The sequence below is a fragment of the Rutilus rutilus genome (genome assembly GCF_951802725.1).
Source record: "Rutilus rutilus genome assembly, chromosome: 24".
Classification (NCBI taxonomy): Eukaryota; Metazoa; Chordata; class Actinopteri; order Cypriniformes; family Leuciscidae; genus Rutilus; species Rutilus rutilus.
The window spans coordinates 1,883,395-1,897,299 of NC_140228.1; the positions used below are offsets into that span (position 1 = coordinate 1,883,395).

The following is a 13,905-nucleotide window of genomic DNA, read 5'->3' on the forward strand; positions in this document are numbered from 1 at the left end:
TTCATTAAGTGCAGTTGTTGAAACTACTTGCTATTCATATCCTAAAGTCACTAAAAAGTGCCGATCTACTGTGACTATTTACTTGAGTTTTTTTTGTGAGTGACCAAAATCACTTCTTTTAAGTGCCTACTCTTACTTTATTGGATCCTGTATCACGAGTCTTGGCTCTCAGCTTGTTGACCTGAGATTCAGCAATATCAGCCCTCTCCTCTGCCTCATCCAGCTCATGCTGTATCTTACGGAACTTGCCCAGATTGGAATTGGATTGTTCTTCCTAAAGATTACACACAACAGCATTTGTGAAAATCAAAAGATGCAATTGCAACAGAAGTCGTATAATATGATGGCATCAGTGGGGGAAAATACTCACCGCAACCTCAGAAGCTCTCTTGTAGGATTTGACCTTCAGCTGGAGTTTGTCCACCAGATCCTGCAGGCGAGCCAGATTCTTTCGGTCTTCCTCAGTCTATGCACAGCAAAAAATGTTTTTAGTATATGCAATATACATTTAAATACTGTAAGACAGCACTTTATGTATGAAGGCAACTTTAGTAGGCAACATTTTTCCTACCTGGTAGGTGAGCTCCTTGATGCGTCTCTCATATTTACGAATCCCCTTGACCGAGTCACTGGCCTTTCTCTGTTCTATCTCCACCTCACTTTCCAGCTCTCTCACCTAACAGATGTGCAATAATTTTAGTATAAAATTTTCAAATCTTAGAATAAGCATTTTTACAGAAAACACTGTATACTTGTTTCTAAATACTTACTCTGACTTCCAGTTTTTGGACCTGCTTCTTGCCTCCCTTCATGGCGATCTGCTCAGCCTCATCCAGACGGTGCTGCAGGTCCTTGATGGTCTGCTCCATGTTCTTCTTCATGCGCTCCAGATGAGCACTGGTGTCCTGCTCCTTCTTCAGCTCCTCTGCCATCATGGCAGCATCAGTGATGGCCTTCTTGGCTTTTTCCTCAGCATTCCTGCACTCCTGCACTGCCTCCTCAACCTCAGTCTGAAGCTGAGTATTATCTCCCTCCAGCTTCTTCTTCTGATTCAGCAGGCTGGTGTTCTGAACATAAAAAATGTTGACATTCATATAGTCTTTTGATTATATTGTGTACTAAGAGGCTTTATTTTGCATAGTATTAGTACAGATGTGTCATACCTGAGAATGCAGGAGCTGAACTCTCTCACTGACATCCAGCAGTTCCTGCTCAGCCAGTTTCCTTACTCTGTCAGTTTGTTCCACCATGGATCTCAGCTCATCCAGTTCAGCCTGCAGCAGATTGTTGCGTCTCTCCACAATGGCGAAGTTCTCTTTGAGATCATCATTGCCACGAAGAGCATCATCTAGTTGCAGTTGGGCATCCTGTAAAGTACAAATTACAAGTAATAAGACTGAAGAACTATGTTGCATTTCACCTAAGCATCATAGAATCTTGATTTGAAGGTTCGTCATACTTTGATATGTCCATGAAGACCCTTGAGTTGCTTCTGGGCTTCTGATGCCTGTCTGTTAGCCTGGCTGAGCTGAATCTCCATCTCATTGAGGTCTCCCTCCATCTTCTTCTTCAGCCTGAGAGCTTCATTTCTGCTACGAGACTCTGATTCCAGTGAGCTTTGCAGGGTATCCACCACTCTCTGCTGGTTCCTCTTGGTCTGCTCCATCTCTTCATCTTTCTCTGTCAGCTTACGTTCAATATCAGCTTTGACCTGATTGAACTCCAGCTGAGCTCTAAGTATCTTGCCTTCCTCATGTTCAAGGGAACCCTATGAAGAGTAAAATGGGTGTTTGTTATAATTGAGATTTAAAGTTTTTGTTTAGCCCTGTGTTGTGGGGTGGGAAGTGACCTCCCTTAAAATAATCTGGAATGATCAATTGCTTTAAACAACAGCTTGATTTAAATCAAAGAGTTGTCAAGTGAATAAGAACTTTGGGGAAAATGGTTGTTCTTTTACCTCAGCCTCTTCAAGAGCAGTTTGTATCTCTTGTTTCTCCTGCTCCAGTTGTTTTCGTAGTTTCTCCAGCTCATGAATATTCTTCCCACTCTCACCAAGTTGCTCAGTGAGGTCAGAAATTTCCTCTGTGCAATAGAAATAACATATAAGCTCACAAATACAAGCAATTAAAGTAATGGTTTGAATTGTGAAAACCACTCTTACCTTGGAGATTCTTGTTCTCCCTCTTCATGCTCTCCAGGTGGTCCAATGACTCCTCGTATGAGTTTTTCAATTTAAAGAGTTCAGTGCTCAGAGATCTAGCTTCCTTTTGGGCACTTTCCAGTTCAGTTTGGGTCTCCTCATACTTCTGCTTCCACTCAGCCAGGACCTGGTTAAATTTTACAAGGCCAAATGGTCAATGAGAGCAGTGCAGTTTGCTGTTATTTTGTTTTGTAAATATACGGCTAATTTTTCCAGCTAATGACAAAATGTACTTTCTCTCCTTACTTTATCAAAGTTTCTTTGCTTCTTGTCCAGAGCAGCAGCAGCAGCATTGGATCTCTCCACATCCACCATGAGATCTTCAATCTCATTCTGCAGCCTGTGCTTGGTCTTCTCCAAAGAGGAGCATTTAGCATTAACAGCTTCCACAGCTTCTTCTGCATCTTGCAGACGCTGAGTCAGTTTCTTCCTGTAATAATCAAAATACAAAATATAGTACACATCAGAAGCATCATTCATTAAACTGTATTTAAATGTGTTTATAGGCCACAAACTATAGCAGAACATTTAGAAAAGTGTCTGATTACTAAAGACTAGGGCTTGCACAGACTAGTCGAGTAGTCGAGAGATCGACTACTTCAACCACTAGTCGGCGTCGGAAACAATCGACTACTCGAGCGCCCATTAACCATAAATGAATTAAAAATGGCGAACATCACCAACAGACACCACACATCAGATGTGTGTAAGTATTTCATTGAGGTTGACAAAAATATTGTAATTTGCCAACTCTGTAAGGGGCCGTTCACATATCACGTCTAGTGCTTGCGCTCCCATGACGTCTGTCTTTGCTATGCAACCATGAACTGCGCTCTTCATGATGACAAGGAAGTATCAGCAAAGGATTAATGATTTCTAGCCCTTGCATTAGCTTTACTACTAGATATATTTCTGGAGATGAGAAATAAAAACCCGCCCTGTACAGCTATGATTAGCTGTTCGGCCGAGCTTTCGATATTGTTACGGAAATGCAAGCTTATCGGTTGGTTTTTGTCTCATGACCTGCAGTTCTGAAAAGTTGAGATGTTTTCATCTCGCCATGGCATAGGCGCGCCTGGAAAAACGAGCGCACCGCGCGTGCTTGCCGCACACCTACATTTGAAATAACAAACTTGAGCGCGCAAAAGACGTGATATGTGAACAGCCCCTAAAAGCGGACATTGCGTTTGAAATGAAAGGCAAAAACGGTTATTTATTTGGCTTTACTCTGTTACATGAAAATTAAAATATGTAATGTCATAATTATGTTTTGAGAGTTTACTTATGTAATTGTTGCATTAGGCTATGAATTAATAAACATTTATTGATGAGAACTATTTCATGTCTTTTAATTTACAGTAGCATGAACCACGAGTAGTCGAGTAACTCGAGTATTGTTTTGATAAGAAATCGACTAGCAGAAATCAGTAGTCGTGCAACCCCTACTAAAGACAAAACTTTTAAATGTTGTTTGTTTCTTACTTTGCTTCCTCTAGCTCCTCAGTCCTCTGGATGGCATCAGTTTCATACTTGGTTCTCCACTGAGCCACTTCAGAGTTTGCCTTGGACATACCACGCTGCAGCTCAGCCTTGGCTTCTTGCTCCTCTTCATATTGCTCCCTCAGCAGATCAGCATCATGACGAGCAGACTGAACTGCATGGGCCAGGGCATTCTTAGCCTGAAGACAAACAAAAACAAACAAATATTTGCGGGCAGTTGTTTATTACAATAGTGAATTTGTATGTCTTTAGCAAACATTTTAGACATTGAAGGGGATTTTGAAAACCTTGATTTCTTCTTCGAGCTGTCTCTTGAGGTCTTCAATTTGCTGAGTGTTGGATTGTTTGCCTCTGGTTAACTGAGTCACCAGGGAGTCTTTCTCCTCAAACTGTCTGGCAAGTTCACCTAAAATATAATATAAAATAATATTGACTTTTTTCCAACTATCATTATGGTACAGTTGGGAACGTAACAATATTTAGTGTTCTTACCATTTTCAGTTTGCAGCTTGGCTTTTTGCATGGTGAAATCATTGATAGTGCGCTGACCTTCCTCAGCCTTGGTTCTGTACTCACTCATCTGGTCTTCCAGAGTTCTGCACATTTTCTCCAGGTTTGCCTTGGGGATAAATTATATCGTAGTTGATTGCTTTCTTTGACTGACAACACATACATTATAGACTCACCATCATTTCTCTCGCTCACCTTTGCCTTTGCAAGCTGCTCCATGTTGGAGACCACATCGTCCAGTTCCAGTCTGAGTTCACTCTTCTCTTTCTCCAGCTTCTGCTTCACTCTCTGGAGGTTGTCAATCTGCTCTCCCAGATCAGCCACACTGTCTGCTTGTTTCTTCCTCAATGAAGCAGCAGTGGACTCATGTTGCAGAGTGGACTCTTCAAGGTCTCTGCGTAGTTTCTGGAACTCAGCTTCACGTTTCTTGTTCATCTCAATCTGGGCAGCAGTGGCTCCACCAGCCTCCTCCAACCTCTCACTGATGTCCTCGAGTTCTCTGGACAGATCAGCTCTCTGTTTCTCAACTTTAGCACGAGCTGCTCTCTCAGCCTCCAGCTCTTCCTCAAGCTCTTCAATTCTGGCCTGGTAATGTGCATAAATTCCAAATTAAGATTAAAATTCCTAACTAATCTATCTTATTAAGACATATAAAGTTTACCTGCAACTCTTTCAGTTTTTTCTGGAGTTGGGACTCCAAAGCTTGTCCATCTTCAATCTTGCTATTGAGCTGGCTTATTTCAAAGTCTTTTCTGCCAAGTAAACAGGATGACACATGAATGATTACATGCATAATCGAATTAAAATATCAGGTAACACTTTACAATAGGATTCCATTAGTTAACGTTAGATAATGAATTGAACAACATTAACTAACAATGAACAATAATACATTTGTTACAGTATTTATTAAACTTTGTTAACAATAATTATTATAATAATTATTAATCAAACATAAACTTGTCATTGTTGGTTTGTTATTAGCTCAGGCCCATTTAATAGAATTAACAGTAATAACAATATAAAAATTTATTTTAATTATGTTACTACATGTTTAAATTTACATAAACTAAGATTAATAAATGCTTAGAAATATTTTTCATTATTAGTTTGTTAAATTGTGTAGTTAACTAAAGTCAAATGGAACCTTATCGTAAAGTGTTACCAAATATCTTTTAATATTAAAATTTTATTTATTTTTTAAATATAAAATATATTACTTCTTTAGCCGCTCTTCCGCCTGTTGCTTATCATTTTCCAAATCCATCACATTCTCTTGAGTCAACTTCAAGTCACCCTCAAGCTTTCTTTTAGCTCTCTCAAGATCCATGCGAATTTTCTTTTCTTGTTCCAGAGAACCTTCAAGCTAAATTTCATCCAAAGAATATAAAAATAATTATGCCTTTTTTAAAGAAAGCTTCTCATTTTAATTCTAGTGTTATTTTTTATGACTCTTACATCATCCACTTGTTGCTCCAGTTTGGTTTTGGCTTTGGTGAGTGTGTTGACTTTGTCTTCCTCACTCTGGAGGTCATCCAGCGTTTGCTGATGGGCCTCCTGAAGAGCTTTCTTCTCCTTGGTCAGCTTAGCGATGATCTCATCCAAAGCTGCCATCTCTTCTGTCAGGTTTTTAACCTGTATAAATGTGTCGTTGTATCAAGGGACTCTTAACACACCATTCTAGCGTCAATAACAGGTTTAGTGTTGAAAACTGACCTTGTTCTCAGTGGCATGTTTCTCTTTCTCTACTTTGGCCAGAGTGAGCTCAAGATCATCAATGTCCTTCTTGAGTTCAGAGCATTCATCCTCCAGCTTTCGTTTCTTTGCGGTCAGCTCAGCATTCATTTCATCTTCATCCTCCAGTCTCTCAGTCATTTCTTTGACTTTGGCCTCAAACTGGATCTTGCTCTTGATCAGACCCTCACATCTCTCCTCAGCATCTGCAAGATTATCTTGCTCCTATCAACAAAAAAATGTAAAACTTGTTTTGTTTTTTGACTTACTTGAAATGTGAAAAGTGCAGAGTTGTAGTCCCATGTGAACTTACAGACTGTGCTAAAAGCTGCAGGTCGTTCTTCTCTTGGAGAAGAGAAACCATCTTTTCCTCAAGCTCCTTTCTGCGGGCTTCAGATTTGGCATAAGCCTCCTTCAACTTCAGGAATTCCTCCTTCATGTTGGCCATTTCTTTCTCTGACTCTGCACTTTTCAGCAGAGGCTTGATCTTGAAGTAGAGCTTCATCCAGGGCCAATTCTTGACACCCATGAAAGCACGTACGTTCCACTGGATCACCAACAGAGCATCTCTGTAGAAATTAAATAAGATTGTTCAGTCTTGCATTTTAAATGTAACTTGAAGAATATGTTAAAGATTGAAGAGCTAAAATCTAACCTTCTTTCCACAATTTTCTGGAACTCATCTCTTGATAGAAAACCACGAGACATGGACTGAATTCCAGTTATAATAAGTGCAAGGCGGTCATCTCGCATTTCTTCAAGACCACCCAGAAGACCAGCCTTAAAAAATACCTGAATAGTAAAGAATTTTGTGTCAAAAAGGATGACAGTGGAAAAGTGGCCTTGGAAAAAGTTAATATAAAAATACCTTAGTATGTCCTAACTTGTACTGTTCGTGATCTATGTCCAGAGAGCCCAGAAGTTTTTCTGCACCCTTCTTGTTATCAATAAACTGTCCCTCAGGGATAGCAGCAGGATTTAGGATACGGTATCTACACAAAAATCAACACACATGACCTATTGTTTTATATGTATTTATTTTTAGCAAATACTTAATTGTGCAAACAGAGTGTTGAAACTTGCAATAACTTGAATGCAATAAAATGTATACATAATGCTATTTTGTAAGGCATTAAAGCCATTTTGTTTCATACCAGCTTCCAGAAGAGATCAGATGTGTTCCAACAGTAGTCACATTCAAATCTGGACTCAAAACACATCTATTTAGCTCTGCATTTACTGAATAAGCACTGTGCCACTGTCCGTCCGACTGATTGCATTTATTGTTATCTATGTATCATCTTTTTATTCTTGTAATTCTTTTTTATAACTGTAAACTTTAAATTATCCTTGTTTTTATTTTTGGTTAAGATTTTTATTTTTGGTTAGGGCTGTCTGGTTTGAAGTGTTGAGAAAATTGGGAAGAGAGACAGTCAGTTTACGCACACACTCAGACGTGAGTGTGGGAGACCAGGTTCTTGGATGCAGGCTGGTGTATTACCGAAAGCAGACGGTTGGTGATAACTCCACTCCATTAAGGGGTCGGAGGTACACTGGAACCCATCAGAGGCAGAAGGTGTTAGAATACTCCACCCTACTGATGGGTAGGAGGGTCACTAGGAAGCAGGGAGTTGCTATTAGTGTGTCTCGCGAACCGAAGATCTCTGACTCTTCCATTTAGACAGGGGAGCCCCAAATTTAGTGATTCAGGCATGATATTTTCTGATTATTTTAATTCCTTTTCTATGTAAAGCACTTTGAATTACCATTGTGTATGAAATGTCCTATATAAATAAACTTGCCTTGCCTTGCCTTGCCTTCATACTAACCGTTGTTTGAAATCTCCATACAGGATCCTGTTGGGGAATCCCTTTCTGCAGATCCTGATGCCCTCCAGCACACCATTACAGCGCAGCTGGTGCATGACCAGAGGATTCTCCATTGCCCCAGGAGTCTTGCTCTCATTGGGGATGAGGCAGCGCACAAAGTGAGGGTGAGTTGACCTCAAGTTGGTCATCAGCTTGTTCAAGTTCTCCTGTTGGTAGATCACAGAGGATTTAGATTAATTTGCAATAAAACCTTGTGAGACAATATAGTGTTATAATATTCCTTACCCTATGAAGGGCTGACACCGTCTGGAAGGAAGAACCCTTCTTTTTGCTACCTTTGGCAGCCTTTCCTCCAGAATCCGCTGCTGTGAAATAAATTATTTTTGTTACTATTAAACAGTAAAAATAGTGCTTATTATATTTTCATATCACAAGTCAGTGTGTGCTTACCTGAGTCATCAGTAGCGAAATTAGCGAACAGAACAGGCAACAACTTAAGAGTTGACTTCTGGAAAAACCCTACAACCGTCTCATTGAGAGGGTCCTTGTTCTTCACCAGCCAGTTTGAAATGTTGTAGTCCACAGTGCCAGCATAGTGAACGAGGCCAAAATGGGCCTCTGGTCTACCTTTGATTATCCTAGGCTTCTGGAAGTTTGGATTTTTCCCCATATGGTTGTCATAAAGCTTAGCTTTAAATGTTGCATCACTGGCTTTGGGGAACATGCACTCCTCTTCAAGGATGGACATGATACCCATGGGCTACAATGACAGAGTTAACAAGAGTTAAGACTGAAAAATATGATTTTTATCCTCACAGTATAATAACCAACATAGTATTCACCCACCTTTTCAATAAGCTCAATACATGCTGCCAAGTCCATGCCGAAGTCAATAAACACCCAATCAATGCCCTCCTTCTTGTATTCCTCTTGCTCCAGCACAAACATGTGGTGGTTGAAGAACTGTTGCAACTTCTCATTAGTGAAGTTGATGCACAGCTGCTCAAAGGTGTTGGACTGCAGGTGGAATATATTATTTAATCACAATGGTCAAACAGGTTGCCCTTTTTGTTGAATTTGTTCTTGAATAAAAAAAATAATAAGTTGATTTCAGCTTACATCAAAGATCTCAAATCCAGCAATGTCCAGCACACCAATGAAGTACTGGCGAGGCTGTTTGGTGGCTAGGGATTGGTTGATTCTCACAACCATCCATAGGAACATTTTCTCGTACACTGACTTTGCCAGAGCACCAATAGAGTAGTACACCTAATAAAGAAATTATTGAATTTTGCAGAATTTGACACATTGCAAACTAGAAAGCGATTTTTCAGATACATTAAACATTAAACATTTTGTTTGTATGTCTTCGAAAGTGAACCTATGATGCTGAAAACTCATTAGATTATTATTTTCATTCATTACCTGCTGGACACTCTGTCCCTTGGTGACCCACTCATTTCCTACTTTGACTCTTGGGTGGCACAAACCCTTGATCAAGTCAGCTGAATTTAGGCCCATCAGATATGATATTTTGTCAGCATCTACATGTTAAATAAGATTACAGAGCTAAGAATATATATACAACATGTCTTAGACTTTTTTCCTTTATGAAGCTGAGATTCCAAGTTATACTGACCCTCAGTCCCATCAGCCTCAGCCTGTTCCTCTCTTTGCTTCTGTTTGAACTTCATGTTGCCAAAGTGCATGACGGAACCAGTCAGCTTGTAGATGCTGTTCTGCTCTTCTTGGGTGAAGCCCAACACATCGAACGCTTCCTACAGCAAATGTACAGAGCATGTAAAATTTTATGGCAAATGTTTCATATTCTTCTTTTTGGCAAGTACATTAGAAGTCTTTCTTTTTAAAGAATAGACTGGCCAAGAGAATCAGTTATTCTCTTTCAAGTCATTCTATACCTGTATGACTTAATTTCTTCTGTGGAACACAAAATGAAAAACAAAGGTTCTTTTCCTCACACAATCACATGGCTTCAGAAAAACAAGTTGTGTGGATCTTTGATGGTGCTTTTTCATACTTATTGACAGCCCCTGATCATTATATACTTTTATTGTATGTAAACCAGTCAAGACATTATCAATTGGTGTTCCACAGCAGAAACGCAGTCATACGGGTTGTCAAAAGTGTTGTTCTTGTATTGTGAACTGCCTATGTTTTAACAAACACCCACATCAGTGGCTACCAGCTCGTCACCGTCATCAATAGATGCCACTGTTGTTTCTCCTTGGGAGATGAAAGCGTAGTCATAGGGGTTGTTGGTGATGAGCAGCATTTCTAAGGAGAAATGGGAACATAGATCAGAAAAGTCTCTTCTAAATAGAGATGGCAATATTAATAGATATGATGGGTAATTTTACCCAGCAGTTCTGGTCTTCTCTGGGACAGAATCTGATAGAAGATGTGGTAGTCTCTCTCAGCCTTGAGCTGAAAAGTGACACGAGACTTCTCCAGCAGATCTAAATGAATTGATAAATAGATGAATATCAAAACAGTTACACATTTAATCAATTTGTGATTTGTTGGAATGATGTTGGGCAGTACTTACAAGTTTCAATGTCAGCAGAAGCTAACTTTCCACTGTGGCCAAAATGGATTCGGATAAATTTACCCTGTAAATAAAACAATATATGATATAATACATAACATGCTCATATAATATATCATGGAAACCAATATAGAATAATAACACCAATGTAAACCCCTCTTACAAATCTGGAGGAGTTGTCATTTCTGATGGTCTTGGCGTTACCGAAAGCCTCGAGAGCAGGATTACACTGGATGATTTGATCCTCCAGAGTACCCTGAGAATCATATTTTAACAATAGGTTTGAAAAACGGTTGATGCACCTTCTTTTCAGGTAACAGCCATGCATTTTTTCAGACGTTATGTAGTCTTGTAATAATAATAATAATAATCCATAGAGGACCTAAGTCACTGTAGAATTGGGAAAAGAACAAAAAAATTTGTTCACGTGTTAATGCATTGCAATATGGCAAGTAAGGGAGTATCAAATTATGACAATTTGTGGCTTTAATATCTAATAAACGAAGACCATTAATTTAGTCATTATTTTTTGTATGCTATATTATATGGAAGGTATGTTCATTCATCCATAATAACCAATTTTTTGGAAATGAAGCACCTTTTTCTCCATTGATGGATCCTTCTTGCCAGTCGATGCTGCTGCAATGCTTGCAAAGTACTGTATTACTTTTTTAGTGTTCACAGTCTTTCCAGCACCGGATTCTCCACTTAAAATAAAAACAGTTATTTAAATGGCTGATAAAATGCAGCATAGAAAATATTGGTAAAAGGAGGAGTACTTTGGTACATCATAAAATGTATTACATACGTGATCAGGACAGACTGGTTTTCTCTGTCTGTGAGAAAATAAAACATAAGAAACTTAGCATTTGAAATTGCATTAGAAATCAACAAAAAATTACAAGTCAGATCATCACCTGACAGCATGTACTGGTAGGCATTGTCTGAGATGGAGAAGATGTGTGGAGGGGCCTCATTTCGTTTCTTTCCTCTATAGGCATTGACAACGTCCTGGTTGTACACTGGCAAAAACTTGTAGGGGTTCACAGTGACACAGAAGAGCCCAGAGTAGGTCTGTAAAATATTCACAGAAGGTTTAGATCTGCTCATGCAAGATAAAGAGAACGTGTGAGTGTTTTAAGACTCGACTCACGTAGATCATCCAGGCTGCGTAACGCTCTTTGAGGTTAAACAGCACAGCGGGCTCGTGCAGGAAGGTGAACATCACCATGTCCTCAATTTTATCAAACTTTGGTGGGTTCTGGGGGTGAACATCAATCTCCTTCACAGTTACTGTCTGTGGATAACAAAAATGTTTTTACAGTCACTCTCTACTTCTGTCTACAATCTACAACAATGCAGAGATTAGATCTTACCTTCCCGAATTCAGTGTCAACAGTGACTTTGCCACCGTCTCTACTGGTGACGGAGGCCTTGACGTACTCAACCTCAGGGTCGGGCACAAAGCATTCTTTCTTCATGTCGAAGGGGCGAGTTTGGGCCTCCAGGCGCTCCTTGTCTGACTTTCGTAAGAACGGGGCAGCTGCCCCGAACTCTGACATCACATCCACCATCTTTCAATCAGACTGTGAGGCATAGATGACAAAATTCTTAGAACTTGTAAAACTTGTTTACAATTAGATACAATTTAATTATTTATAAATATACAATATTTCTAATTGTTTATTGGTCTTTCAACAGAAATTATTGCATTCAAAAAGAAAATATTGCATAAAACATACATATACTATAACATACAATATACTATACATATTGTGTTGACCTTTATAAAAGCATGCCTTACCAGATGAAATCCAAACCCAAGAAAGTCTAAGTCCTTTCAATAAAAAATAAACATAATTAATGAGAAGTCCTCATGAACAATTTAATCTAAATGATGTGTGCTCTTACCTTTAGATGGCACAATGATGTGAGCTTGCAATATTGTGCTGTAACTTATCTCTTTATATAGAGGCACAATGAGTGTGACGTTGACCATCTGTATATGGTCCGGCTCACTTGTGTGTGTAGCTCTTTTTGGGTGCCTGAAAAAATCTTTGTGAGTCACAGTAGTTTGGCATGTGGAAATGGTAATGCAACACGATCAGAAAGGATCTAAATCACAATGATGCTATTTTTGGCCCATATGTATATCTCCTTTTTGAAAGATATCAGATAGTTTTTTATACTGAAATGCACACTTCCACTTCCATATTTTATTGTTAGTTTCATAGGCCAAATTCACAACGGTTTTTTTTTTTTTTTCGTTTTTTTCTTTCTTTATGTACGTTAAGCATTATAGAGTTAGAGACTCTTGTATGTATCTGAACCATAGTTGAACATTCACACAATCCTTTTTTAATAAAATTGCTTAATTGACAGTTAGATTCCAGCAATAATGCACTATGATGCTTTTCTTAAACTGTGTCATTTTCTGAAAGAGAGACAGGCATGCACTGGGAATTTCACAGGTTTATCTTTGTGCTCAAGGATCAAGACAAGGTAACAATGCTTCACGAACAAGACGGCTGTCATGGAACAATAAAATTGTCAGTAGGCAGCTGTAACGGCAACAATGAATATCTGCACTTGCGACCTTTTGTTCTCGCCTAATGCAGAGATAGCTGCAACTCTTGCTTGTTCTTGTTTGTTCCTATGACCTTTCTTGACTTCCCAAAGCTATATCCCTCATATGTGTTTTACAAGTTCATTAGCAGTAATTCAAAGAACAGCTTCATTCATGTTCATCCATGTTCAAACCCAATCTTTCTTCAAAAATGGTTTCCAGCTTTACAAAGATTTCCAAAACAAATGCATGAATAGGATTCTGTAAGATACAAAATCTAATTTTTATGTTTATAGAAGTTAATATATTTAGAATACATTACAGCAGTGTTACTTTTTCTGTGTATCAGTTAACACGAAAATTCTTATAATTATTCCTTCTTAACAGATAGAACAAGGCAAGCAGGTCAAACTAACCGTCTTAGCCCCAGATCTGTTTCTAAACAGCTCTGCAGCGTTGATTTGTTGTTGAGCTGTGTGAGCCATCACTCAAGACCTTTTGTGAGGTTTCTGGCCTGCCTTGACCTCTCGTCCCTCAGTTATTCTGCACCCTCTCAACAAGCACCTTACTTAGTCTTAGCACTTGGGCAATCTATTCTAGCCCCCTCATCCTTTACAGAGCCTCATTCTCAGCTGTCTTTTTACCCTTGTTATTAAAACTCAGGAGGAAGAATGGAAGAAATGGGGGCAACCTTATGTCTAATAAAGTTTGTAATTGGAGCATCCTTTTGTCACTTGGTGCACTAGAGTGGTCTTGCATCTGTTGGGTTAAATAGGAATCCATTGTGTCTCTACTTCCTGTCTTCTTCATCAGACCATGCAGCTAGTTTTGGTACTAAAATTGGATTTAAAAGCTGGAGTAGGTGTAATTCTTAAGCATTAAGAAGAACAATGGCACACTGATTAAACACAACAGTGGCAAGGAAACATTTCTTGACAGAATGACCCCCAGCAGATATTTTTTTATAGTTTCATTGAGATAAACAGTGTGGTTAAAAACA

The 13,905-nt window shown here is 39.0% G+C and overlaps 1 protein-coding gene across 4 annotated transcripts in view; it reads right to left on the bottom strand.

The window, feature by feature from the left end:
• The window catches only part of LOC311283746 (myosin-7-like), a 234,498-nt gene extending 222,216 nt beyond the window's left edge, over nucleotides 1-12,282 (bottom strand). For 2 of the 4 annotated variants that reach the window (XM_084398410.1, XM_084398412.1), the window contains exons 1-38: nucleotides 12,251-12,282; nucleotides 12,144-12,176; nucleotides 11,716-11,925; nucleotides 11,493-11,636; nucleotides 11,257-11,413; nucleotides 11,148-11,175; nucleotides 10,938-11,046; nucleotides 10,503-10,595; nucleotides 10,340-10,403; nucleotides 10,152-10,250; nucleotides 9,965-10,068; nucleotides 9,413-9,551; nucleotides 9,199-9,317; nucleotides 8,893-9,042; nucleotides 8,620-8,790; nucleotides 8,224-8,533; nucleotides 8,059-8,138; nucleotides 7,774-7,979; nucleotides 6,813-6,936; nucleotides 6,600-6,736; nucleotides 6,258-6,513; nucleotides 5,927-6,169; nucleotides 5,669-5,845; nucleotides 5,431-5,576; nucleotides 4,872-4,962; nucleotides 4,406-4,795; nucleotides 4,193-4,319; nucleotides 3,988-4,106; nucleotides 3,683-3,879; nucleotides 2,447-2,630; nucleotides 2,162-2,327; nucleotides 1,958-2,082; nucleotides 1,460-1,768; nucleotides 1,164-1,367; nucleotides 771-1,067; nucleotides 572-676; nucleotides 371-466; nucleotides 137-274 (exon numbers count right to left, since the gene is read on the bottom strand). In XM_084398410.1, coding sequence (XP_084254536.1) covers nucleotides 137-274; nucleotides 371-466; nucleotides 572-676; nucleotides 771-1,067; nucleotides 1,164-1,367; nucleotides 1,460-1,768; nucleotides 1,958-2,082; nucleotides 2,162-2,327; nucleotides 2,447-2,630; nucleotides 3,683-3,879; nucleotides 3,988-4,106; nucleotides 4,193-4,319; nucleotides 4,406-4,795; nucleotides 4,872-4,962; nucleotides 5,431-5,576; nucleotides 5,669-5,845; nucleotides 5,927-6,169; nucleotides 6,258-6,513; nucleotides 6,600-6,736; nucleotides 6,813-6,936; nucleotides 7,774-7,979; nucleotides 8,059-8,138; nucleotides 8,224-8,533; nucleotides 8,620-8,790; nucleotides 8,893-9,042; nucleotides 9,199-9,317; nucleotides 9,413-9,551; nucleotides 9,965-10,068; nucleotides 10,152-10,250; nucleotides 10,340-10,403; nucleotides 10,503-10,595; nucleotides 10,938-11,046; nucleotides 11,148-11,175; nucleotides 11,257-11,413; nucleotides 11,493-11,636; nucleotides 11,716-11,913 — 5,802 coding nt within the window. In that variant the 5' untranslated portion in view covers nucleotides 11,914-11,925; nucleotides 12,144-12,176; nucleotides 12,251-12,282. The remainder of the gene's footprint in view (nucleotides 1-136; nucleotides 275-370; nucleotides 467-571; nucleotides 677-770; nucleotides 1,068-1,163; nucleotides 1,368-1,459; nucleotides 1,769-1,957; nucleotides 2,083-2,161; nucleotides 2,328-2,446; nucleotides 2,631-3,682; nucleotides 3,880-3,987; nucleotides 4,107-4,192; nucleotides 4,320-4,405; nucleotides 4,796-4,871; nucleotides 4,963-5,430; nucleotides 5,577-5,668; nucleotides 5,846-5,926; nucleotides 6,170-6,257; nucleotides 6,514-6,599; nucleotides 6,737-6,812; nucleotides 6,937-7,773; nucleotides 7,980-8,058; nucleotides 8,139-8,223; nucleotides 8,534-8,619; nucleotides 8,791-8,892; nucleotides 9,043-9,198; nucleotides 9,318-9,412; nucleotides 9,552-9,964; nucleotides 10,069-10,151; nucleotides 10,251-10,339; nucleotides 10,404-10,502; nucleotides 10,596-10,937; nucleotides 11,047-11,147; nucleotides 11,176-11,256; nucleotides 11,414-11,492; nucleotides 11,637-11,715; nucleotides 11,926-12,143; nucleotides 12,177-12,250) is intronic. The other 2 variants (XM_084398411.1, XM_084398413.1) reach the window with 1 other exon arrangement.
• Between the last annotated feature and the right edge of the window lie 1,623 nt (nucleotides 12,283-13,905).